The 27,829-nt window shown below is 40.9% G+C and overlaps 1 protein-coding gene across 1 annotated transcript in view; it reads left to right on the top strand.

Annotated features, from left to right (window-relative positions):
* Positions 1–27,829, top strand: part of DNAI4 (dynein axonemal intermediate chain 4) — a 641,148-nt gene that overhangs the window by 362,990 nt on the left and 250,329 nt on the right. Inside the window, exons 9-10 of the mRNA XM_086953805.1 lie at positions 7,321–7,463; positions 10,223–10,309. Of these exons, the coding sequence (XP_086809931.1) occupies positions 7,321–7,463; positions 10,223–10,309 (230 nt within the window). The remainder of the gene's footprint in view (positions 1–7,320; positions 7,464–10,222; positions 10,310–27,829) is intronic.

The raw sequence follows: 27,829 nt of genomic DNA, 5'->3' as shown, positions 1-27,829 counted from the left end.
AGTTGCGAGAGCATCGCTGTTTTACAGGTTGCTAATAAGAGCTTGTGGCGCTGCGGTAAATACCGCAACTGGTCCTGTCCGAAAATGCAGGCGAGGTCCAGATAACTCCTGACCCAATGGCTCCCCCACATTTCAAGTAGGCTCGATCCTGCGAGAAAAGTTTATTATTCCTTTGTAGTCCCGTACCTTATGAGCACCACTTTTTCAAGTCTCCTCCCACCCCAAGCAAACTGTTAGGAAATATCGGTTTAACGCGATCATTACTCGCAGCCCACGGCAGTGGATTTCTGAAAAGGATTTAACCCCGTCAGAATTCTCACAGCCATGAGAATCCAATAGCTAGTCCGCACTAAAATAGCGATCTGTGGAACTTCTTCGTCACAGCCATCCTTTCAATCACCCTCAGTTATGTGGATAGCCTCCCACCAAGAATGCACCACTCCACCCAGCCACACCTTACCGATTAAGCCAGGCCGGCAGTCTGCCAAGAAGCAGTACCCGCTGCTACTGCAACCAATGCAGCGAACCGCACCATCTTCCAACTGCTGAAAAAGATGAAGTCAAGAGCATGTCGCACCCTCATTGCCGTCCCCACCCAAGATAGCAAGCAACTAGTCAGCAGCGTTAACCCTTTCAAAGATGGCCAATCCTATCTGTTCAGGAGAGTACCACCCTTGCAAAAGCAGTGGACTTCAGGCTTTGTTTTCACAGCTACTGGTTGTGAGCAAACTAGTTACCACAAGGCTCTACAATCTACATGATAATATTTTGTTAATGTAATAGTAGTAATAATTCAGCAGTGCAACTGGAGATGGCGGACAAAATACGCTCCACATCTTGTTTGTTTCAATTCGTCATGCAAGCCAGTGTGTTTCGTCAGATGGAAATGAACTTTTAAATATTTGGAATTGTTTAATTGTCGTGCATGATACGCTAAAACAGGTTACATTTCACATAATGCAGTAAAGTCAATGATGTATTAACAACGTATTAACAACATGATAATGATTATTTTCAGTTGAGAGTATTGTGTTTAACCTGTTGCATTTTGGGAAACATAGTTTTTTTTCTGATTCACAAGAAGCTTGTTGGTGGGAAAAGGTAGAGCAGCCGGCCATCAGGTTACATAAATGAAGGAGGGGCTTGGTGAAGAGTTAAGAACTGGGCGGAAGTAATTGGGTTTGTATTGTTGCTCGAGTTTGAGATGAGAATGGACTGGATGGAAAAGTTGTGGCAGGTCCGTGAAATTGCTCGATGTAAACTGCGGTTGTTAAATGGGTAGTGAAACAATGTGTTCGTTAAATAGGTGGGAGAGGTAGATTACGAGTGATTGTGGGAGAGGTAGATTATGAATGACTGTGGGAGTGTTTGTGTGCATCACGATAGGGACAGTGAGTAAAGTGGATCTAAGGGTGGAAAGTAGGTTGTTTATAAATGGATGAGGGATAGTTGTGATGAGAGCGGAATGAATGTAGTAATGGTAAGAGTGTGATATGGGTACTTGGCAAGTATGTTTGTGTCAGGGAAGATTTGAAAAAATAGGTGTGGAAGGGAGGTTGTGGGGAATGGTTAATGGTGGTGAATGCTAAATGTGAAGGATTGAGCGTAGGGAGGGTGAAGATGACAAAAGCAAAAGACTCACTTTGTAACAATGGTGTGGTAGTTAAATGGCAGGGTATAAATAGAACTGCTTTCACATATGTCGATCAACAGAGAGTAATGGACGGGCCAATAATGTTATGGGATTCAGGTTCACTTTGTTTTACACAACTAGGTTTTGAAATTGCTCGATGTAAACTGCGGTTGTTAAATGGATAGTGAAACAATGTGTTAGTTAAATAGGTGGGAGAGGTAGATTACGAGTGATTGTGGGAGAGGTAGATTATGAATGACCGTGGGAGTGTTTGTGTGCATCACGATAGGGACAGTGAGTAAAGTGGATCTAAGGGTGGAAAGTAGGTTGTTTATAAATGGATGAGGGATAGTTGTGATGAGAGCGGAATGAATGTAGTAATGGTAAGAGGGTGATATGGGTACTTGGCAAGTATGTTTGTGTCAGGGAAGATTAGAAAAAATAGGTGTGGAAGGGAGGTCGTGGGGAACCGTCAATGGTGGTGAATGATAAATGTGAAGGATTGAGAGTAGGGAGGGTGAAGATGACAAAAGCAAAAGACTCACTTTGTAACAATGGTGTGGTAGTTAAATGGCAGGGTATAAATAGAACTGCTTTCACATATGTCGATCAACAGAGAGTAATGGACGGGCCAATAATGTTATGGGATTCAGGTTCACTTTGTTTTACACACCTAGGTTTTGAAATTGCTCGATGTAAACTGCGGTTGTTAAATGGATAGTGAAACAATGTGTTAGTTAAATAGGTGGGAGAGATAGATTACGAGTGATTGTGGGAGAGGTAGATTATGAATGACCGTGGGAGTGTTTGTGTGCATCACGATAGGGACAGTGAGTAAAGTGGATCTATGGGTGGAAAGTAGGTTGTTTATAAATGGATGAGGGATAGTTGTGATGAGAGCGGAATGAATGTAGTAATGGTAAGAGGGTGATATGGGTACTTGGCAAGTATGTTTGTGTCAGGGAAGATTAGAAAAAATAGGTGTGGAAGGGAGGTTGTGGGGAACCGTTAATGGTGGTGAATGATAAATGTGAAGGATTGAGAGTAGGGAGGGTGACGATGACAAAAGCAAAAGACTCACTTTGTAACAATGGTGTGGTAGTTAAATGGCAGGGTATAAATAGAACTGCTTTCACATAGGTCGATCAACAGAGAGTAATGGACGGGCCAATAATGTTATGGGATTCAGGTTCACTTTGTTTTACACAACTAGGTTTTGAAATTGCTCGATGTAAACTGCGGTTGTTAAATGGATAGTGAAACAATGTGTTAGTTCAATAGGTGGGAGAGGTAGATTACGAGTGATTGTGGGAGAGGTAGATTATGAATGACTGTGGGAGTGTTTGTGTGCATCACGATAGGGACAGTGAGTAAAGTGGATCTAAGGGTGGAAAGTAGGTTGTTTATAAATGGATGAGGGATAGTTGTGATGAGAGCGGAATGAATGTAGTAATGGTAAGAGGGTGATATGGGTACTTGGCAAGTATGTTTGTGTCAGGGAAGATTTGAAAAAATAGGTGTGGAAGGGAGGTTGTGGGGAACCGTTAATGGTGGTGAATGATAAATGTGAAGGATTAAGCGTAGGGAGGGGGAAGATGACAAAAGCAAAAGACTCACTTTGTAACAATGGTGTGGTAGTTAAATGGCAGGGTATAAATAGAACTGCTGTGTGCCTGCCTGTCGGAAATTCTATATGTATAAGTGCTAAGTCGAAGCCTGAGTGTATGACTGCACTCCTGTCTGTGATCGCATGCCTCAAGGATATTAACATATTTAAACGTTATCCGCTAATAGAATTTGCATTTTCAAAACCTTGCAAATTCACTAAAAAAACCATAGGTTTCAGGCCTTATTCAGGTAGGAATTGGCATTTAAAAAACCTTTGAAATTCACTGAAAAAACCATAGGTTTTAGGCCTTATATAGTTAGGAATTAACATATAAAAAACCATTGAAATTCACTGAACAAACCATAGGTTTTAGGCCTTATATAGTTAGGAATTAGCATTTAAAAAACCTTGAAAATTCACTGAAAAAACTATAGGTTTCAGGCATTATATAGTTAGGAATTAACATATAAAAAACCATTGAAATTCCTCCTATATAGTTAGCTGGACATTTTATTGATATAAAACCAATGAAATTCCACATATAGTTAGTTACACTAACTATATATTTCGCGCATCCGCAATCCAATGCTGATGATGTCACATATTATATCATTCATGACATGGTCAGTGACATCACTGATGACATCACTGATGACATCTCAAATGACATCACTGATGACATCATCCAGTGTCTGTGTGTTTTTGTAAAGTTTAAATATGTTTTACATATCGAAGAATGAGTGGATGTATAAGAGTATGGATGAAGGATTTCATTGTATAAGTGAGTAAGTATGTGTTAGTATATCTGTGAAAATGTAAGCTGTTCTGTGTTTAACTGTATCGATGAATAAATCAAAGTGTAATTGTTTCTTTACAGGACTGACTAGGTGTGTGAGTAACTCCATGAATGAGTGGCAGTGTGTGAGTGTCTGCATAGGTGTATGAGTGCATATGATAGTGTTGTAATGATGAGTGACTGTATGTACGAGTGACCTTATGGGTGAATGAATGAATGTGTGTGTAGACGTAGCAATCAGTGAGTGCGTATGTAGTAAATGGTATTCGTGTGTCAATAGTTTCAAAAATGATACTCTGTATTTTACACTAGGTGTAACAGAGGTTATATTAGAGTGTAAGGAGGTGCATTGTATTATAACATGAACTATATCATCAGTGGTGTGATCATTGATGTCAAATGAGCTGTCATCAGTGATGTCATCAGTGATGTCATTTGAGATGTCATCAGTGATGTCATCAGTGATGTCACTGACCATGTCATGAATGATGTAATATGTGACATGATCAGCAGTGGATTGCGGGTGCGCGATATATAGTTAGTGCAACTAACTATATATGCGAATTTCAATGGTTTTGTGCGAGTAAAATAAGGCTTTGTAAATGCTAATCCCTAACTATATATGGTCTATAACCTATGGTTTTTTCAGTGAATATATATATATATATATATATATATATATATATATATATATATATATATATATATATATACACATATCTTTATGCATATATATGTAAATATATGTGTATACACACACATATGTTTATATATCTATACATATGATGAAGGCCAGCCACTCCGAAATGCATTATGCCGTGTGATCACCAATAAAGAGCTTCCGTGGAAATCCCCGTGTGGCCTCTGCTTCTTCATCCTGGAGGAGTTTGCTGTATATAATTCTCGTGTCAGCCAAAGACACGATACAGAAGCCCCGTTCAGCAAGTCGGCCTGGGCTTCACTGGGGTCTGCTTCAGCAGTTTTTGTTTATCTTCCAAGGTATTGGCTTGACCCAGGCCCACCTCCGGAGGCAGACACAGCAAGGGTGGCTGCCACGCAGTTCGTGACTTCACGAAGGAAAGGATGCACTGTCATGCCTGCCCTTGCCCAGCACGTGAACTGCATTCTTGGAGGTTTGAATGTTGGGGGACCAGAGGAAGCGCCGGAATGTGAAAGGAATCGAACATTGGTTTTTTAACTACAGCGTGTACTGCCCTGCCCTCCGCAAATGCATTGAGCATTTAAAACATACCATTCTCCCACGTAACACCTACCTGGACAATGGAACTCTGGGACTTGCAGTTCCTATGATCGGCAAGAGGTGGACGAACACATGACCGGGGGCGGAGTGTCTTTCCTACCAATGGAAATGATGCAGGACAATTTTAAACACGGATGTGGGAGCATTTCCTAGTATTGGGGCATCTGAAGAAGGCCAGCCAGGCCGAAATGCATTATGCCAAGTGATCACCAATAAAGAGCTTCCGTGGAAATCCCAGTGTGGCCTCTGCTTCTTCATCCTGGAGGAGTTGGCTGTATATATCTATACATATATGTACATATATTAGTGCATATATCTAGATATATGTATACATATCTTTCTGTATATATATGTAAATGTATGTGTATACACACACATATTTTTATATATCCATATATATATGTGTGTTTTTTTAATATTGCCTAAAACTCAAAAATTACCCTTAGTACCCCAATACCATACCCACTAAAATCCTAAAATTACCTTTACCACCCCAATACGCATAGGCATACCCCCAAATCCTAAAATTACCCTTCCCACTCCAAAACCCATACCCACCCTGAACCGTCAATTTACCTGTAGCACCCCAATCCTACCCTGAACCCTAAAAGTACCCTGGGCATCCAAAAACCCAAGCCCACCCTGAACCCTAAAATTGCACCTACACCCCCAAACCTACCCTGTACCATAAAACTACCCTTGTCACCCCAAAACCCAAACCCACCCTGCACCATAAAATTACCCTTGTCACCCCAAAACCCAAACCCACACTGAACCCTAGTATTACCCTTGGCACCCTAAAACCCATATCCACCCTGAACCCTAAAATTACACCTACACCCCAAAACCCTTACCCACCCAGAACCCTAAAATTAACTCTACACCCCAAAACCCATACCCTTCCTGAACCCTAAAATTACCCTGGGTTCCCCAAAACCCATACTGAAACCTAAAATTACCCCTACACCCGAAAACCCATACCCACCCTGAAACCCAAAATTATCCCTACCCCCCAAAACCTAAACCCACCCTGAACCCTAAAATTACCCTTGACACCCCAAAACCCAAACCCCCCATGAACCCTAATATTGCCCCTACACCACAAAACCTAAATCCACTGTGAACCCTAACATTATCCCTACACCCCAAAACCCATACCCACTCTAAACCCTAAAATGACCCCTAACCCCAAAACCCATACCCATCCTGAATCCTAAAATTACCCTTGGCACCCCAAAACCCACACCCACCCCAAACACTTTACTTACCTTATACTTACATGTAAAACACATATGTCTTCACCATTCATGCCTTTACATTGAAATTCATTGTAAATGCATGCCTGGTAAAGGCATATGCGTTGTAATGCCATGCATTGTAATGGCATTGTGATGTGATGGTACTTCGTTGTGATGTCATACGTTGTAATGCCATGCGTTGTACTGAATTTGTTGTAATGGCTATTTCCCCTCTGGGGACTTATTAGGGTTAGGGTTACTGCCTTTTACAGGGCCCTAGTTTTAGCACACTATTACGTCAGTCACTTCATGTCTCTGCAGTGCTGGCATGGAAAAGTGAAAAGTACTGACATCCGCTCGGGTGGGTGGCACCTATATATGAGACCACTACAACATAACCGACGCCAGTGGCCTTACTCAGAGCCAAAAAGAGCCACCCAATGGCGTTCACAAAGGTTACTGCTCATGTAAAACTTTCAGGATCCAGCCTGACGCCTGGGAAATCCAAAGGGAAGGAATCTGCAGCTTGTCATTGTCTCCAACAGATAATGCAATATTGAAGGTAAGTAACTTGCTCTTTTCTTCCTGAATTGTTTTGTCAAGAACATAATGAAGTTATTTCAGTGTTATGTAGTCCACGAGAGATCTTCTTCTATCCTGCAAAATACCATGACGTGCTTGTGTTTACTACTTTGTAATGATAAAGCAGAGTTTGATGGTGATGTGGTTTTGAAGAGTGCATCAGATGGATACTAATTTCATTTCTTTGCTGTTGTCCTTTAGACCCTTATCTTGCTTATGGAATTAAAGTGAAAGATGTCTGCCCCGACACTTTGACGCTCAGCCTCAATCGCTTGTGGTCCTTCACATGTGACTTGACAAAAGGTTGTAACGTAAGCAGTACGGCTTGGAATAAAAAGAACCCGGTAAGTTGCTACATACATATGCTCTACTTCTTCGTCAAAGTGCATCCTCATATTGAGAATATTGAGCTCTATCAAATTCAATTCCAGGTAGTTGAATGTGGGATTAAACCACACTAATATGCGTAAGACAAGCCATGCATTTCTAAAACAACAGTACACAGGTGTCCATCACAGAGGAAGTGAAGGAAACCTCTTTCAAATCGTTTTATGATTTTTGATGTTTATGTCTGTAGGAAGGCCAGTTTTATTGAGGGTGGTTAGGGTTGTAACTTATACCATGTGGTTACTATGTCTTCTAGAACGGTTGTAACCAGATCCTGTTATTAGTCCATATTGCCCCTTTTTGGTGAATACATAGATGTCATTGTCTTTTCTAGTTTTTCTTATGCTTTCGAAGTTATCAATGTAAGAAATTAGGCGACTGCCCTCTTCAAGGAATAATCACAACTCTTGACACGGAGAACCCTGAAAGTTGCTAATCTAAGTGTAAACAGGCGATCCTGAGAGTGGAACCTTCTAGGTACTAGCACCTAACCTGCAATCCCTCCGCCAGTCTTAGCCCCTCTATACTTACTGGTGTCTGTGTGCGCACTGAATCGCACCTACCTTCACAATGCTAGTTCCCTTGGGAACCTAACAGTTCAGAACACAAGCACAGGTGCACCACGCTTCAAAATTCAAGCAAGAAGAACAATTGTATAGTCCATATCCAATAAAGACGTTCTTCAATTTCTCTATTTTTATTCCATTTCCAGTGGATTAAAAAACAGAGTCAAATTTTATAACTCTTCACACAGTACAGCCGACGCGTTTCGTCCTAGTGCAGGACTTCTTCAGGGCACTAAGTACTGGGTGCATGAAACACATGCAAGGGCTAGTGAGTTGTAGGCTTTGTTGCTTATAAACTGTTCACCGTCAAGTGATATATTATGTCTCAGAATGTGAACCATCTATATCTAGACCATGAACGGATGATGGCTAGTAGGAGGATCCCAACATAAGGATGTTGAGCACCGCAGTGATGAAGAATACCCAGACGTTGGTCCCTTGCTCACTTTCAATACGCAAAAGAGTACCTAAAGGTCGAAAATACCACTCAACTGTAGATACAGCCCCAACACCATACAGACAACACAGTGGGAACTAACAGTGTGAACTAAATGTGATGATGGTTGAGTTAAAACTCAAGGGCATAGGGAAAAATTCCCATCAGAAACCATACTGTACCGCCCTCTTCTGCATCATTTGGGTACTCATTGCCCAGGAGACATAACAGAACAAAACAAACGGCTAGTTGTTATCTTAGCCGTATTCAAATGTGCATAGAGTATACTTATAAAGGGAGGTAGTGTAAAAGTTTACAGTATTGGTGTGGCTAATGAAAAAGCAGTGTGAAAGTAAGTGAAAAGAGTGAATGGTGCAATACTTACAATTGGATAGGTTAGGTGGATGTTAATGATTTATTGGTATCCCCCAGACACCAAAACTCAGTGCAAACACAGATTTAACAAAATATCCATGATCAGTAGTGGTCAACATGTTTCAGCATATCAACGAACATTTTTCATGCCTTCTTCAGGACCCGTTGTAACATAACTACAGCTTTCTATGTGAAAGATAAAAGTCATATCACCTGAAGTGTCCAGGTTGTGAGTACAACCACATACTGTCATCGCACCGCGTCAGAGACACGACATCCACAGGAGCGGATATATAAAACACATGACAAAACATTGTGTCAGTTACACCAAGATGTTCTCAACATAATGCAATACATCTCAATGACTACCAGTGTATAGAAATCACATTCTTTTGAATTTGCATTGGTTATGAACCACTCACCCATTTGTTGTGGTTGTTGCGCTTCACCCCACCTGGCTGCAGCTCAGGTTTAGAGGAGCACCGCTCTAAATTGAAAAGCAAAGGAGTAAAAACGAAAATCACATTCATGACTTCTTGTGTCTAATAGTAATTATCTGCTTGGAAACTGTATGGCTATATTGTTTCAATAAAGATAAAAAAGAATATGGATTCGTGATGTTACTCTAAATCCACATTGTCAGAGGACCGTTGTCTTTAAAAATGGCCAAAATGGAACAGCTTTTTTAATGAGGCGGTATATATATTTCTGACGCCAAAATCGAAAGCCATCAAACTTCAATATGAGCCCCTGTATCTGATAGATTCTATTGACATATAGTCGAGCATTAGACATTCTCCAATTTCGTTTCTCTATAATTACGCTGATATTATCTCTCCGCAAGTGTGCCGATAATAATCATGCCAGAACACTGAGTAGCGTAATATCATATGAGCCCTGTATGCAGCGTATGCGTGTTAATTTATGTTGGAGGTAAGACACTCTCTGTAGCGTTAAAAGGTGAAGGAGTCCCACTCACCTGTCCGTCGGTGTCTAGCTCACTTTGCCACTGGATTCAAGCTAGCCTGGCTGATGAGGGGTGTTACCCCCAAACCGGTCACAGGATGCTTGTTTCCGGTTTAGGGAAAACCTGGATTGCCAGTTCGAGCTGGACTGTTCCCATGAGGCACAGAGTCAAGACTGATTTGCATATGGCTGGGTCTGAACTGGGGTGGTGCAGTGAGCTAAAGAAAAATAATGGATTCAATCCAGATCAGTGACTGGGGGTGAGTGTCTGCAAAGTTCCAGGGCTCCGTCCATCATCTCCTTGTGTTTGCTGTGTTTATTTTTATACAAACAAATCTTTCGTTTTGTTAAATGAGTCTTTTTTTTCTTTCAGGATCTTTTGGCGGTTGGCTATGGAGAATTTGGTTTCAAGAAGCAGAAGGGGGGATTAGCATGCTGCTGGTCACTAAAGAACACTACGGTAAGTAACTCAAACAGTAAAATGATGTGTGCTTTTACAGTGTCTTCTCTGAAGTTTTTCCTGTTGATTTGCTGATTGTTTCTGTTTGTACATACATTAACCCTTTCCTTGCTGCCGTCGGCCTTTGGCCGACGGCAGCACTACCTCCCCAGTGCTGCTGTCGGCCAACGGCCGACGCGGCCCCTCCCGAGCACAGAAACGCCCGCACCGCGGCAGAATTACCGCCGCGGTTAACGGGTTAATTTGGTACATTTGGTAAATACATTATTTTTCCTATACATTTAATATTTCATATAGTTCTTTTGTGATGTATCATGGTAAAATATTCTAGGGTGAGTAAAGGAACATGCTAATTTTTCTTTTATATAAATATTTATGAGTATTTATGAATCAAGAATATATCTGCCGAATACCAGGGTGCTGTAAGAGTGGATCAAGTAATAATGGACTGGAACTAATACTAATAATGCTGCTGATCAGGTAAGCTGGCAAAGCACATGCACTCACCTGTGATCAGAGGCTTCAGGGTGTAATTCAGATAAGCTGACCAAAGCATCGCCTGCTCCAAACCCCACAGGCTTGAAGCACCACTTTTTTAATTGAAAAAACATAGCATTTATGAGCACAACTTGCATCTGTCAAAACTCTGCTGGATTAAATGCATACACAAAAGAAAAATACCAAAGGTGACTGGTATACAAATGTTCATTCTAGAACAATGTATTTGACAGAGTGGAATCTACAATTCAACTAATTCCCTGAACCCCTGCCCCCTCCCCCTCCAGAACCCCTCCAAATTGCAGTTAAAACCCTTCATCATATGTATTAACTGTAGTCGACCAGACAGGAAATGTCCTCCAAATATACAATATTGCTTCTCCTCTTCCTGTGGTCCTAGCACGGCTGTGCAGTGTCAGTTTAGTTGAAAACAGTTTTGCAGCAACAGTCAGAGGAGGGGACTGTGTTGGGATAGCTGCTCCTCCATCCAGCCTATACTTCCAATGGGATGAAGGTGCACGAGAAGAGTCAGGCGGTGGACCGTACCATATGCTAAGAGGCCCAGATGTGTAAGGGCGGCAGCTATGTTCTTGTCAGCTTGGGACTTGAGCTCTTCTCATGTTGCCGTAATGTAGCATTCTCCCTCAAGACATTATCGGAAGCCCTTCAGCCAGAACTGATTGACCCTCAATACAGTCCTTGCAATGGGTAAACGCAATTCAAGGGTTTCAAACCGGTCAAACTTGAGTGCCTCAAATACTGCAAAATACATCAGTCCGAGCAATAAATAATGCTGCCTTGAAATTATGTGTTTATCTTGTCACATTTGCAGGTGCTTCAAAGACAGAGGTCAAATGTCAGGCTATGTCGTCTGACAAATTGCTGCTTATTCCTTTAACACGGGATTGGTGTTTATTTCCCTTTCTCTGAGTGCAAAGTGGGAAGAGTTTTTAAAGAGATTTATGACAATCTTGCTGTAGTACAGGGAGCGTGAAAGGATGTCGTTTTTTTAAACACACAGCAATGTAAATACCTGTAAATGAACTGTATGGATCCAGCAGTTGGGAAAGCAAAAATTAAGCATATTGTTTTTCTAGTTCTAGCGTGCGCTGGACACAGGTTTTAATAGGACTAAAACAAATGACATTAATTGGTTATGCACAAATGATAAATATTCACAGAAATCCTGTTTCCACAGATCATTTGAGTCTGTATAGTTTTTTCTGATAGATACATCTGCCGTGTGGATTCCTCACCTTGTGAATATCCCCTTGCGTCAGCAACATTCGGAAATTCTTTTTGTAGCTTCGCGCCGGCGTGGATCCGGACGTCACAGAGGCACGGCACCGCCCGCGACTCCGCTGACGTCACCGACGCCTATAACAGGCCCACGCCGGCGTGATGACATCAGTTCCCTTTTTTCCGCGTCGTCGACGCTAACGGTTTTCAGGGATCGTACTGTAGCTTTACAGTAACTTTGTTACTATTATCCTATTATTGTGTCTATCTTTATATTCTTCGAAATGTCGTCGAAGAAAACTGGATTTAAGGCTTGCGGCGAATGTGGCAAGACTATGTCTATCACCGATCCTCATGAATGCTGTGTTTGGTGTTTAAGTTCCGACCATGACGTGGAGGACTGTCCTTGCTGCAAGAAGATGACTCCGAAGGCGCTAAGAGAAAGAGAGACAAAACTCCTTGTGGCAAAACTTAAAAATAAGAAAGTTAAAAAGTCTTCGAAGTCTCGAACTCGTCGGTCAAGGTTGAGATCGAGGTCTCGTTCGAGGTCACGCTCGGAGTCGTCTTCGGCTCACGCTTCGAAGTCTTCGAGGAAGAAACATAAGAAGAGGAGCCATGAGTCACGTCATCACTCCGGAAAGGACTCTAGTTCAAGACCGAAGTCCCAGGTCAAACTTCTGAGTAAGGAAGCGGAGGTTTCGGAGTCGGAACATAACTCTGTTGGTGAGGCTTCACATCCGGATTCACCCGAATCTCAGAAGCAGGTCCATTCTCCGGTTCCATCCAATCCTTCTGTCCAGGAGGATGAAGGTGAGGAGCAGGGGGCTGGTGAAGTCGAGGTTCCGATGCCTGCGGGTTCGTCGACCCCGGTTCCTGGACTCGGTGAAGAGGCCGACGTCGTTTTGACTCCACCTCCTCAGGAACGACCCAGAGATCCATATCCTGAATTTCCAGCTCCAGGTCAGGATCCTTCTCAGTTCCTGAACGCCATGTTTGGTGTCTATTCTAGGGCAATGTTCCCGTCTGGTGCACGTGTTGGTCCCACGGGTCCTATGGCATTCAACTTGGGTATTCCCCAGGCTTACGCCCCTGCGCCCCTCATGCCTTTTATGCCGGCTATACCTCCGCATTGGCATTTTCCGACACCACCGGTGTCTTCGACGCCGAAGTGCACGACGCCGACTCCGTCGACGCCAGTCTCATCGACGCCGATGCCTACGACTCCGAGGCAGGATTCTGCCCGACCTCGTATTGAAAAACCTCATCCGACTTCGGGTTCGACGCCGGCACCGACGCCGGCACCGACCCCGTCGGAGTCGATTCCGAATCCGTTCTCTTCTGCTGTGAAGGAAAGATCTCGGAGAAAGGCCCAGAGACTTCTGGAAGAGGAAAGATATCAATATTCAGATAATGAAGAAGGGGAGTTACAGGATTCTGAGGATCCTTTTGAAGACTTGTGTGAGGCCAGTGGGCTTGAACTGTCGCCTGAGTGGGAATTGGCTTCAGTGTCAAATGTACCATCGAAGGATGTGGCGCCTTATCACACCGTTATAAAAAAAGCAGCAAGTTTATTGAATATTACTCTGCCCACTGCTGATTATAAACCTAATATTTTAAATGAGGTTCTTCATTCACCCTCGTCAGTTATTGAACCTATGTTACCCTTCAACGAGGCCTTATCTGAGCCCATCTATGAGGTTTGGAAGAAACCTTTATCTGCTCCTGCAGTTTCAAGAACAGTGGCGAGGAGATACAGAGTTGCACCTGAGGACCCTGCGCTTTTATTAACTCATCCCTTGCCTGAGAGTTTGGTGGTGCAAGCTGCCTGCTCAAAGAAATCTGCTGGTGCTTTTCCAGAGGTTCCTGGGGATAAAGAATCCAGAAAGCAAGATCAGTGTGCCAAGAAGGTTTTCTCATCAGCCAGTATGGCGTTAAAGTCAACCAACGCAACGTGTCTGATGGGAAGGTATATCCATGCCTTGATGGATTCTGTCAAGCAGCTAATTCCGAAAATTCCTGAGGATGACAGGAAGGATTTTCAGGAAGTGATATCAGACACTCAAGCAGCTGCGAGACAGGTGATTCAGAGTGGTCTGGACGCTGCTGATTCGGTGGCAAGGGTCATGGGCTCCTCCGTGGCCACTAGGAGGGCTGCCTGGCTTAAATCATCGGAGTTCTCTGCAGACGTCCAGTCTGTTTTGATGGACTTGCCTTTTGATGGCTCAGGGTTGTTTGGTAAGAAGGCTGATGCTGCCTTGGAACGTTTTAAGGACAGTAGGGCTGCTGCAAAATCTTTGGGTTTTCAGTCCAGAGGTACTACTGGTAGAGGCTTCAGGGGGTTTGGAAGATCTTCCTTTTGTTCTTACAGACCATCCCAGCAGCAGCCTCAACAGCAGCAGAATACGCTGTACAAGTCATACAGGGGCAGGCAAAGATCCCGCCCTAGAGGTCGTCAAGCTTCCTCCTCCTCCTCCTCCTCTCCTTCCCAACCCCCGGCCAACGCAGCAAAGCAGCCCTAGATCCGCTATTCCGGATCATGTGGGCCCAGTGGGGGGTCGGCTTACTCATTTTCTGCAATATTGGGAATTAATAACATCGGATCTTTGGGTTCTCAATCTTGTAGAGAATGGGTATGCACTTCCTTTCCAGGAATTCCCTCCCAATTACCCTCCTTGCCAGGGTTATTGTTCGGAGGACCACCTGCTTCTCCTGCAGGAAGAAGTCCTGGCTCTGTTCCGAAAAGGTGCGATAGAGGTGGTTCCAGAGCAGGAAAGGGGTCAGGGGTGCTAATCCCGGTATTTCCTGATCCCCAAGAAATATGGCAGGCTTTGGCCAATCCTGGATCTCAGGATCTTGAACCTTTACCTGAAACAGGAAAAGTTCAAGATGCTCACTCTTGCACAGGTTCTTCAAGCGCTGCTGGAAGAAGACTGGATGGTGTCGATCGACTTGCAGGATGCGTATTTTCATATTCCCATCTTAAAGTCGCACAGAAAGTATCTCCGTTTTATGGTTGGGTCGCAACACTACCAGTTTGTGGTCCTTCCGTTTGGTCTTACTACTGCACCTCGAGTCTTCACCAAGGTGATGGCAGTGGTGGCAGCTCATCTCAGGAGAACGGGGATACATGTGTTTCCGTATCTAGACGACTGGCTGATCAAAGCGGAGTCGCCGGAGAAGGTGCTCCATCATCTGCAAGTGTCAATTCAGTTGTTGCACAGGTTGGGTTTTTCGATAAATGTACCCAAGTCTCACCTGGTGCCCTCACAGCGCAACCTGGTCATAGCTGCGGTACTGGACACTACTGTGTGTCGTGCATTCCCTCCCCCTCAAAGGATTCGCGACATACAGGAGATGATTCCTTTGTTTTACAATGGAGCGGTCGTTCCAGTCCTGAAGGTCATTCGCCTGCTCGGTCTGATGGCTTCATGCATTTTGTTGGTCGACCATGCACGCTGGCATATGAGGGCGCTCCAGTGGTGCCTTCGCAGGCAGTGGTGAAGATCTCCGGAGAAACTGCAGCGGATCAGTCTTGGTGGAGCGTGGAAGGCAATCTGTCTCAAGGGAAGCCTTTTCAGATTCCTCCATCGGTTGCCACAGTAATATCGGATGCGTCCACTCTCGGGTGGGGTGCTCATCTGGGGGACCTGGAGGTCAAAGGTCTTTGGTCTTGTAGGTAACAAGGACCCCCTGATGTGGATACGACTCCTGGGTCAGGGACAACAATTTTTATGTAATGGCATATACCCAGGCAGACTTTAACCCCTTAAGTGCTGCCTCGGTGCATTGGCCGACGGCAGCACTACCTCCCCAGTGCTGCGCACGACCATTGAACGTCCATTCAGCACTAGTTCTAATGGACAGCGCAGCACTGGGGAGGAATGTTTAATAGCAGCTATGAGGTTAAACACAAAAGCTGCCTAAATGGTAAGATATAAACATAAATGTATACCAGATAAAAAGTAATGCAATGGACTGAAATGATATCAAAATAGATAGTTTTTAATAAAAAGATCAATAAATACACTTATCACATAAAATACATAAAAAAAGATCATGTGGCTCTTTTTTAAATATATATTAGAAGCACATCATGATACATAAAAAAAGGATCTTTGTTTTCCTTTTTATGAAGAATAGGGCTGTGTGTCAACGCGTTTCGACAAAGTCTTTTGTCTTCATCAGGACTAGTAGATATTCAGCCATTTTTTCTAAATGGAATAAAACAGTGTTTAAGTGACATTAAAATCACAGTACATTGCTTTTCTTTCAGAAGTGAAGTGTTATCAAATTGATGAAAACTTTCCCTTAGCCAGACTTATATTGTAGTGTAGGTAACATAACAGATGCACAGTTGGAAAACAAACACAATACATATGGTAAACACACTATATATACATATACAATACATGTTGCATAGGTTTAACAAACAGCAATACATATATATCCTTGTGATCACAGATCTAGTTTTTGAATGCTAGATGGAAATTTGCGTAACATTTGGAAGGCTTCATATTATAAATAAGGGTCTAAAACTAAAGAGTTTGACCATTTCGTAGAAAAAGTTTTCATACGTCATGATCCTTCTATGGTTTATCTAACAATCATTCAGTTTTTAGAGTTATAGGCTACTCATACATTAAAATTAGGGGCGGGTTAGATTTAATTGAGCGTTGGGTTTATTAGTGCGCGATCATTCTAAGTTTTGTCAGCAAAACATCTAGTTCAAAAGACTAAAGAATCTCCCCAATGTGGTTGAGTAGAATAGTGTGCTTCGAAGTTCATATGTCATTGGGCTGATAGACAAGAGCGTTGTATTTTATAACGATTGAGCATAGGAAAAGTCTTACATTATTACTTAGATTCATCTTTTAATCTGTATTGTCCTTACCTAAAAAAAGATTGTAACCAGAAAGGTTCAATGTAGATGAAGGGAGTAAGGCACCTTTCCTTTAATGACCGGAATCGGTATGTGATAACTGTTTAGAAAAAGAACAATGCGCTATGTCAACTCCATTGTTGATTTATCAGGTTTCACAGACTTCTCCCTATTCTAACTCTAGATTCTGTTAGGTAACATGCTTACCTGTTAAAGCAGTGTTCACTGCTACCGTCTTACTTCTACCTCCACCCACTATTCGTCATTTCTTTAAAAGGGGAAAGAGACCTCAAACATCATTCGCCAATACGGTGGTTAAGTGTGTCAGCGGTTGGATATGTTGTTAATCCGTATGGCTAGAGCAAAAACACAAATAGATTCACGTCAGGATACTTTAAAAAAAAAAATTATACTAAAGGTCCAGGGTGATGTTTCTTCATTGATAATTACCTTCAACACTCGTGCAATATTTTGAAAAGGCGCGGTAATCTTTAGGGGTTAATGTATATCATCGGACCGCTCTTTCAAACTGACGGCTGCAATTTGGGTGAGACGTACGTTGGCCGGGATACACGCGTTGGCCGGGATACGCACACTAAACAGAGAAAACCACTAGGTTAGAAGTGGAGAAAGAGGGTGCGGGAGGGAAGTTTAACAACCCATTCGGGTCAAACGGAGTTAGAAAATCGCAGAGTGACGCATCACCAGCGTGGGGTGTGCATAGGAAATACCGGATTCTTACCGTTTCGACAAGCGTGCTGCTCGAGACGTCTCTTCCTCCCTCAGCGGTTCGGGTTAATCAAATGGCGTTTACTTACGGTCCTTCTACTATTGCTATTTATATAGGTAAAGCCCGCCCCTATTTAAAGCGGCAGTGTATTTAGTTCATTGCGAGTAAATGTTAGGATCTCCGTTTTGAGATTCAGTGAACGGAGATAAATGAACAGGGACTCAGAAATTAACAGTGTGTCATTACGCTATCAATTCTTGGGATTGTATTTACTATTAACAAGACAACCTCATAGGTGTGCCATAAGAACCACATGATCAAGTCATGTAATTGCATTCTCCCATGGCAATTCTTGATTTAGCCCATGGTCATAAGTCCCGAGGGTAAAGATCCAAAAGACCTCTCTTTTTCTCCGGATCTCATCCCCTCCTTGGTTTTTTTGCAGATTAATTTTTTCTAGGATGCGCCATCTTAATTCCTCAGGCTTGTGTTTGTACTCTGTGAAATGATTTACTAGCGGGGCTGTGGTCTTCTGTGTCTTAATGGCTGACCTGTGTTCAGTTAGCCTGGTCTTTATCGCGCGGGACGTCTCGCCCACGTATCCAAGATTGCAAGGACAAATGAGTAAATACACGACATTTTTTGTATTACAAGTCCAGAATTCCTTTGCTTGGATTTTTGTTTTATTAAATTCCATTTTCTCACCCACTATGATGGTATCACAGGACTGACAGGAACCGCAACGAGAGGTACCCTTGATAGCATTTGATCCAGTAATTGATTTCTGGATAAAAGGGTTGTTCCTATTATTGACCTTATGTCGGGAATGGACTACTTGATCTTTTAGGTTTTTATTTTGCTTATGGGCGAACATGGGTTTCTGTAGTTTTGTTTCATTGTCTTGAACATTTAGAAGATGCCAGTTGGAGTTTATTATTTGCCTAATTGTCGAGTCCATGGTAGAGTGTTTAGTAATGCATACTAGTTTTGGATCTGCCTTCTGTTTTTGTGAATACAACAGAGTGTCACGATCGTAAAATCGGGCTCTCTTGTACGCTCCTCTCACTAAGCGATGTGGATATCCTCTTTCGATGAATTTAAGTTTCATCTTCTCAGCCTGGGTATCAAAGTCTTTTATATTAGTACAGTTCCGCCTTACTCTCAAAAATTGAGAGAAGGGGATACTGTCTTTCTGGCAGCGCGGGTGGTAGCTATTAAAATGTAGAAGAGTGTTCCGGGCAGTGGGCTTTGTAAATAGATCCACTTTGAGAACACCTTCCCTACTTTGAATATTTATGTCCAGAAACTCAACTTTAAATTCGCTCGTATGTGCAGTAAATCTCAGATTTTCATCTGTTAGATTTAGCCACAACAAAAATTCATTTAAGGTCTGTCTCCCATTGGTCCACACAAAAAATATATCGTCAATGTAACGATACCAATGGGAGACAGACTCATAAAACGGTGCCACTTCGTTATAAATGAATTTGCTTTCGAACAAGATCATATAGATATTCGCGATTGATGGGGCCATTGAAGCCCCCATGCTTACACCCTTAATTTGCAAGAACAACTCCTCCCCAAATTCAAAGAAGTTTTCTTTTAAAACCAGAGTCAAGCAATCTTTAATAAATGACTTCGAACAGGGAATCTTATGAAGATCGATAAACCACATTGTGGCCTCAATCGCTTCTGCCTGGGGTATGTTACTATATAATGACTCCACGTCGAGGGTCACTAAGATGTCATTGCCCTCATTAAAAGTTAAATTTTCCACTTTCGCAATTATATCACCAGTGTCCTTCACATACGACTGCGAAAGAGAAATGTACGGGCGTAGAATCTGATCTAAGTATTTAGACAGGGCTTCCAAAGGTGTTCCAATTGTGGAAACGATTGGACGATACGGTGGATTTAGTTGGTCCTTATGGATCTTAGGTAGACCATAGATACAGGACACCTTTCTCTCAGATTTATTAAGAAATTCGTATTCTTTCTTGTTTATTATACCTTCATTTACAGCTTTTGTAGTTAATCTGTTTATTGTTTTTACTATTCTCTCAGTAGGGTTAGTCTTAATTTTCTTATAGAAAATGGGGTCACTTAACATTTGAATCATGTTTTCTTCATATGTGTTGCAATCAACCACCACTATGCCTCCACCCTTATCACTGTTTTTGATTACAATGGTCTCGTTGTGTTTTAATCTTTCAAGGGATTCATGTTCTTCTTTAGAGATATTGTATCTGGGTTTTGGTATAAATCTCAGGGCTTGATCTAATCGTTTTAGAACCACCTTTTCAAATATGCCCACTTCTGGTCCTACCTGCTGTAAAGACGGAGAGAAAGTAGATGGTAGAGCCACGATATTATTGCTTATGTTGTCTAAATCCATTGGATCATTTTGTGAGAAGAATTTTTTTAATCTAACTTTTCTTAGAAAGGAATGGATATCTTGGTAGAGTTCAAAAATGTTAACTTTTGCATGTGGGACGAAGGATAGGCCTTTAGAAAGGAGTGACAAATCTGAAGATTCAAGGGTGTAGGAGGATAAATTAAAAATGGGGATTACATCCCGTTCCTCCAATACTGCTTGCTTCTCGTTTCTAAGTATTGCTGAGGTTGTTGGGCATATTGATTGGACTGGTAATTGCCCCTCGTCTGGTTTTGAAACCGGACTCTCTGACGGCCTCCCTTCCCCCCTCGGTGACCTAAAAAAGGTTGACGCATATTTCTTTGGCCGTTTCTGGGGTCAAAGGGTCTGTCATCCTGATATCCAATATTATCTTCTCCTTCTGAATCAGAATTTGAGGCTGAAGAATGGGAAAAATTATTTACCCTGTGTTGAAAAGTATGGTTATTCGTTCCTGGTTGTGTGTCAGCCTTATAGAAACCATCCACTATGTAAGGGTATGTTTTCTCTACTGAGTAGAATCTTTTGTCTTTTACAAATTTGTCTTCCTTTCTTTTTTTCAGATATTCAGAGAATGACAGTATATCTTTTTTAATTGTTTCTAATAGTTTCTCTGCCTCCTCTGTGGTTGTAGATCTTTTTAGTTTATCTTCAAGTTCTTCTATTTCTTTTTTTATCTCAATCACTAGCTCCTTAGATGTGGAGATGATCAAAATCATAAGGTCTCGTGAGCACCGGCTAGCGATCATACTCCACTTTACTAGAAAATCTTTAGTATCTACAAAAAGACCCGGAATATTTCGAATCCTAAGTCCCATGGGGATTATACCGCTCTTAAGATAATTTAACATGAACTCCCCATGGGCCTCTACTCTAATTAATTTCTTTTGTAGGTTAATTATTTTATTGTAATCACTGTTGTTTTGCGGATTACTCGTTTGATTAGTGCCAAAATCTACATTGGTTCCTACCAGAGTAGCAAAATCCTCATCTGAGAAACCAAACGTTTTAAAGTTAGACATTTTTGTTCCAAGGTTAATTTTAAAGGTTACCCAGGGCAATGTTACGCTAATTTCTATAGGATATAGACAATTATTAAATCTTTGGCGAAAAACTCCACAATTCAAAAGAGATGGTTTCCAACAAACAAGAGAATAAGATTGAAGAAAGGTCCCACACGGATCTACCGTGGGTAAAATCTTGTAGGTAACAAGGACCCCCTGATGTGGATACGACTCCTGGGTCAGGGACAACAATTTTTATGTAATGGCATATACCCAGGCAGACTTTAAACACAAAAGCTGGCTAAATGGTAAGATATAAACATAAATGTATACCAGATAAAAAGTAATGCAATGGACTGAAATGATATCAAAATAGATAGTTTTTAATAAAAAGATCAATAAATACACTTATCACATAAAATACATAAAAAAGATCATGTGGCTCTTTTTTAAATATATATTAGAAGCACATCATGATACATAAAAAAAGGATCTTTGTTTTCCTTTTTATGAAGAATAGGGCTGTGTGTCAACGCGTTTCGACAAAGTCTTTTGTCTTCATCAGGACTAGTAGATATTCAGCCACTTTTTCTAAATGGAATAAAACAGTGTTTAAGTGACATTAAAATCACAGTACATTGCTTTTCTTTCAGAAGTGAAGTGTTATCAAATTGATGAAAACTTTCCCTTAGCCAGACTTATATTGTAGTATAGGTAACACAACAGATGCACAGTTGGAAAACAAACACAATACATATGGTAAACACACTATATATACATATACAATACATGTTGCATAGGTTTAACAAACAGCAATACATATATATCCTTGTGATCACAGATCTAGTTTTTGAATGCTAGATGGAAATTTGCGTAACATTTGGAAGGCTTCATATTATAAATAAGGGTCTAAAACTAAAGAGTTTGACCATTTCGTAGAAAAAGTTTTCATACGTCATGATCCTTCTATGGTTTATCTAACAATCATTCAGTTTTTAGAGTTATAGGCTACTCATACATTAAAATTAGGGGCGGGTTAGATTTAATTGAGCGTTGGGTTTATTAGTGCGCGATCATTCTAAGTTTTGTCAGCAAAACATCTAGTTCAAAAGACTAAAGAATCTCCCCAATGTGGTTGAGTAGAATAGTGTGCTTCGAAGTTCATATGTCATTGGGCTGATAGACAAGAGCGTTGTATTTTATAACGATTGAGCATAGGAAAAGTCTTACATTATTACTTAGATTCATCTTTTAATCTGTATTGTCCTTACCTAAAAAAAGATTGTAACCAGAAAGGTTCAATGTAGATGAAGGGAGTAAGGCACCTTTCCTTTAATGACCGGAATCGGTATGTGATAACTGTTTAGAAAAAGAACAATGCGCTATGTCAACTCCATTGTTGATTTATCAGGTTTCACAGACTTCTCCCTATTCTAACTCTAGATTCTGTTAGGTAACATGCTTACCTGTTAAAGCAGTGTTCACTGCTACCGTCTTACTTCTACCTCCACCCACTATTCGTCATTTCTTTAAAAGGGGAAAGAGACCTCAAACATCATTCGCCAATACGGTGGTTAAGTGTGTCAGCGGTTGGATATGTTGTTAATCCGTATGGCTAGAGCAAAAACACAAATAGATTCACGTCAGGATACTTTAAAAAAAAAAATTATACTAAAGGTCCAGGGTGATGTTTCTTCATTGATAATTACCTTCAACACTCGTGCAATATTTTGAAAAGGCGCGGTAATCTTTAGGGGTTAATGTATATCATCGGACCGCTCTTTCAAACTGACGGCTGCAATTTGGGTGAGACGTACGTTGGCCGGGATACACGCGTTGGCCGGGATACGCACACTAAACAGAGAAAACCACTAGGTTAGAAGTGGTGAAAGAGGGTGCGGGAGGGAAGTTTAACAACCCATTCGGGTCAAACGGAGTTAGAAAATCGCAGAGTGACGCATCACCAGCGTGGGGTGTGCATAGGATATACCGGATTCTTACCGTTTCGACAAGCGTGCTGCTCGAGACGTCTCTTCCTCCCTCAGCGGTTCGGGTTAATCAAATGGCGTTTACTTACGGTCCTTCTACTATTGCTATTTATATAGGTAAAGCCCGCCCCTATTTAAAGCGGCAGTGTATTTAGTTCATTGCGAGTAAATGTTAGGATCTCCGTTTTGAGATTCAGTGAACGGAGATAAATGAACAGGGACTCAGAAATTAACAGTGTGTCATTACGCTATCAATTCTTGGGATTGTATTTACTATTAACAAGACAACCTCATAGGTGTGCCATAAGAACCACATGATCAAGTCATGTAATTGCATTCTCCCATGGCAATTCTTGATTTAGCCCATGGTCAAAAGTCCCGAGGGTAAAGATCCAAAAGACCTCTCTTTTTCTCCGGATCTCATCCCCTCCTTGGTTTTTTTGCAGATTAATTTTTTCTAGGATGCGCCATCTTAATTCCTCAGGCTTGTGTTTGTACTCTGTGAAATGATTTACTAGCGGGGCTGTGGTCTTTTGTGTCTTAATGGCTGACCTGTGTTCAGTTAGCCTGGTCTTTATCGCGCGGGACGTCTCACCCACGTATCCAAGATTGCAAGGACAAATGAGTAAATGCACGACATTTTTTGTATTACAAGTCCAGAATTCCTTTGCTTGGATTTTTGTTTTATTAAATTCCATTGTCTCACCCACTATGATGGTATCACAGGACTGACAGGAACCGCAACGAGAGGTACCCTTGATAGCAATTGATCCAGTAATTGATTTCTGGATAAAAGGGTTGTTCCTATTATTGACCTTATGTCGGGAATGGACTACTTGATCTTTTAGGTTTTTATTTTGCTTATGGGCGAACATGGGTTTCTGTAGTTTTGGTTCATTGTCTTGAACATTTAGAAGATGCCAGTTGGAGTTTATTATTTGCCTAATTGTCGAGTCCATGGTAGAGTGTTTAGTAATGCATACTAGTTTTGGATCTGCCTTCTGTTTTTGTGAATACAACAGAGTGTCACGATCGTAAAATCGGGCTCTCTTGTACGCTCCTCTCACTAAGCGATGTGGATATCCTCTTTCGATGAATCTAAGTTTCATCTTCTCAGCCTGGGTATCAAAGTCTTTTATATTAGTACAGTTCCGCCTTACTCTCAAAAATTGAGAGAAGGGGATACTGTCTTTCTGGCAGCGCGGGTGGTAGCTATTAAAATGTAGAAGAGTGTTCCGGGCAGTGGGCTTTGTAAATAGATCCACTTTGAGAACACCTTCTCTACTTTGAATATTTATGTCCAGAAACTCAACTTTAAATTCGCTCGTATGTGCAGTAAATCTCAGATTTTCATCTGTTAGATTTAGCCACAACAAAAATTCATTTAAGGTCTGTCTCCCATTGGTCCACACAAAAAATATATCGTCAATGTAACGATACCAATGGGAGACAGACTCATAAAACGGTGCCACTTCGTTATAAATGAATTTGCTTTCGAACAAGATCATATAGATATTCGCGATTGATGGGGCCATTGAAGCCCCCATGCTTACACCCTTAATTTGCAAGAACAACTCCTCCCCAAATTCAAAGAAGTTTTCTTTTAAAACCAGAGTCAAGCAATCTTTAATAAATGACTTCGAACAGGGAATCTTATGAAGATCGATAAACCACATTGTGGCCTCAATCGCTTCTGCCTGGGGTATGTTACTATATAATGACTCCACGTCGAGGGTCACTAAGATGTCATTGCCCTCATTAAAAGTTAAATTTTCCACTTTCGCAATTATATCACCAGTGTCCTTCACATACGACTGCGAAAGAGAAATGTACGGGCGTAGAATCTGATCTAAGTATTTAGACAGGGCTTCCAAAGGTGTTCCAATTGTGGAAACGATTGGACGATACGGTGGATTTAGTTGGTCCTTATGGATCTTAGGTAGACCATAGATACAGGACACCTTTCTCTCAGATTTATTAAGAAATTCGTATTCTTTCTTGTTTATTATACCTTCATTTACAGCTTTTGTAGTTAATCTGTTTATTGTTTTTACTATTCTCTCAGTAGGGTTAGTCTTAATTTTCTTATAGAAAATGGGGTCACTTAACATTTGAATCATGTTTTCTTCATATGTGTTGCAATCAACCACCACTATGCCTCCACCCTTATCACTGTTTTTGATTACAATGGTCTCGTTGTGTTTTAATCTTTCAAGGGATTCATGTTCTTCTTTAGAGATATTGTATCTGGGTTTTGGTATAAATCTCAGGGCTTGATCTAATCGTTTTAGAACCACCTTTTCAAATATGCCCACTTCTGGTCCTACCTGCTGTAAAGACGGAGAGAAAGTAGATGGTAGAGCCACGATATTATTGCTTATGTTGTCTAAATCCATTGGATCATTTTGTGAGAAGAATTTTTTTAATCTAACTTTTCTTAGAAAGGAATGGATATCTTGGTAGAGTTCAAAAATGTTAACTTTTGCATGTGGGACGAAGGATAGGCCTTTAGAAAGGAGTGACAAATCTGAAGATTCAAGGGTGTAGGAGGATAAATTAAAAATGGGGATTACATCCCGTTCCTCCAATACTGCTTGCTTCTCGTTTCTAAGTATTGCTGAGGTTGTTGGGCATATTGATTGGACTGGTAATTGCCCCTCGTCTGGTTTTGAAACCGGACTCTCTGACGGCCTCCCTTCCCCCCTCGGTGACCTAAAAAAGGTTGACGCATATTTCTTTGGTCGTTTCTGGGGTCAAAGGGTCTGTCATCCTGATATCCAATATTATCTTCTCCTTCTGAATCAGAGTTTGAGGCTGAAGAATGGGAAAAATTATTATGGTTATTCGTTCCTGGTTGTGTGTCAGCCTTATAGAAACCATCCACTATGTAAGGGTATGTTTTCTCTACTGAGTAGAATCTTTTGTCTTTTACAAATTTGTCTTCCTTTCTTTTTTTCAGATATTCAGAGAATGACAGTATATCTTTTTTAATCGTTTCTAATTGTTTCTCTGCCTCCTCTGTGGTTGTAGATCTTTTTAGTTTATCTTCAAGTTCTTCTATTTCTTTTTTTATCTCAATCACTAGCTCCTTAGATGTGGAGATGATCAAAATCATAAGGTCTCGGGAGCACCGGCTAGCGATCATACTCCACTTTACTAGAAAATCTTTAGTATCTACAAAAACACCCGGAATATTTCGAATCCTAAGTCCCATGGGGATTATACCGCTCTTAAGATAATTTAACATGAACTCCCCATGGGCCTCTACTCTAATTAATTTCTTTTGTAGGTTAATTATTTTATTGTAATCACTGTTGTTTTGCGGATTACTCGTTTGATTAGTGCCAAAATCTACATTGGTTCCTACCAGAGTAGCAAAATCCTCATCTGAGAAACCAAACGTTTTAAAGTTAGACATTTTTGTTCCAAGGTTAATTTTAAAGGTTACCCAGGGCAATGTTACGCTAATTTCTATAGGATATAGACAATTATTAAATCTTTGACGAAAAACTCCACAATTCAAAAGAGATGGTTTCCAACAAACAAGAGAATAAGATTGAAGAAAGGTCCCACACGGATCTACCGTGGGTAAAATATTGTAGGTAACAAGGACCCCCTGATGTGGATACGACTCCTGGGTCAGGGACAACAATTTTTATGTAATGGCATATACCCAGGCAGACTTTAAACACAAAAGCTGGCTAAATGGTAAGATATAAACATAAATGTATACCAGATAAAAAGTAATGCAATGGACTGAAATGATATCAAAATAGATAGTTTTTAATAAAAAGATCAATAAATACACTTATCACATAAAATACATAAAAAAAGATCATGTGGCTCTTTTTTAAATATATATTAGAAGCACATCATGATACATAAAAAAAGGATCTTTGTTTTCCTTTTTATGAAGAATAGGGCTGTGTGTCAACGCGTTTCGACAAAGTCTTTTGTCTTCATCAGGACTAGTAGATATTCAGCCACTTTTTCTAAATGGAATAAAACAGTGTTTAAGTGACATTAAAATCACAGTACATTGCTTTTCTTTCAGAAGTGAAGTGTTATCAAATTGATGAAAACTTTCCCTTAGCCAGACTTATATTGTAGTATAGGTAACATAACAGATGCACAGTTGGAAAACAAACACAATACATATGGTAAACACACTATATATACATATACAATACATGTTGCATAGGCTTAACAAACAGCAATACATATATATCCTTGTGATCACAGATCTAGTTTTTGAATGCTAGATGGAAATTTGCGTAACATTTGGAAGGCTTCATATTATAAATAAGGGTCTAAAACTAAAGAGTTCGACCATTTCATAGAAAAAGTTTTCATACGTCATGATCCTTCTATGGTTTATCTAACAATCATTCAGTTTTTAGAGTTATAGGCTACTCATACATTAAAATTAGGGGTGGGTTAGATTTAATTGAGCGTTGGGTTTATTAGTGCGCGATCATTCTAAGTTTTGTCAGCAAAACATCTAGTTCAAAAGACTAAAGAATCTCCCCAATGTGGTTGAGTAGAATAGTGTGCTTCAAAGTTCATATGTCATTGGGCTGATAGACAAGAGCGTTGTATTTTATAACGATTGAGCATAGGAAAAGTCTTACATTATTTCTTAGATTCATATTTTAATCTGTATTGTCCTTACCTAAAAAAAGATTGTAACCAGAAAGGTTCAATGTAGATGAAGGGAGTAAGGCACCTTTCCTTTAATGACCGGACTCGGTATGTGATAACTGTTTAGA

The sequence above is a fragment of the Lissotriton vulgaris genome, chromosome 1_1 (genome assembly GCF_964263255.1).
Source record: "Lissotriton vulgaris chromosome 1_1, aLisVul1.2, whole genome shotgun sequence".
In the NCBI taxonomy this organism is placed as follows: domain Eukaryota; kingdom Metazoa; phylum Chordata; class Amphibia; order Caudata; family Salamandridae; genus Lissotriton; species Lissotriton vulgaris.
Note: the sequence above shows the minus strand (reverse complement) of the source record. Positions and strands in the feature narration are given on the sequence as shown.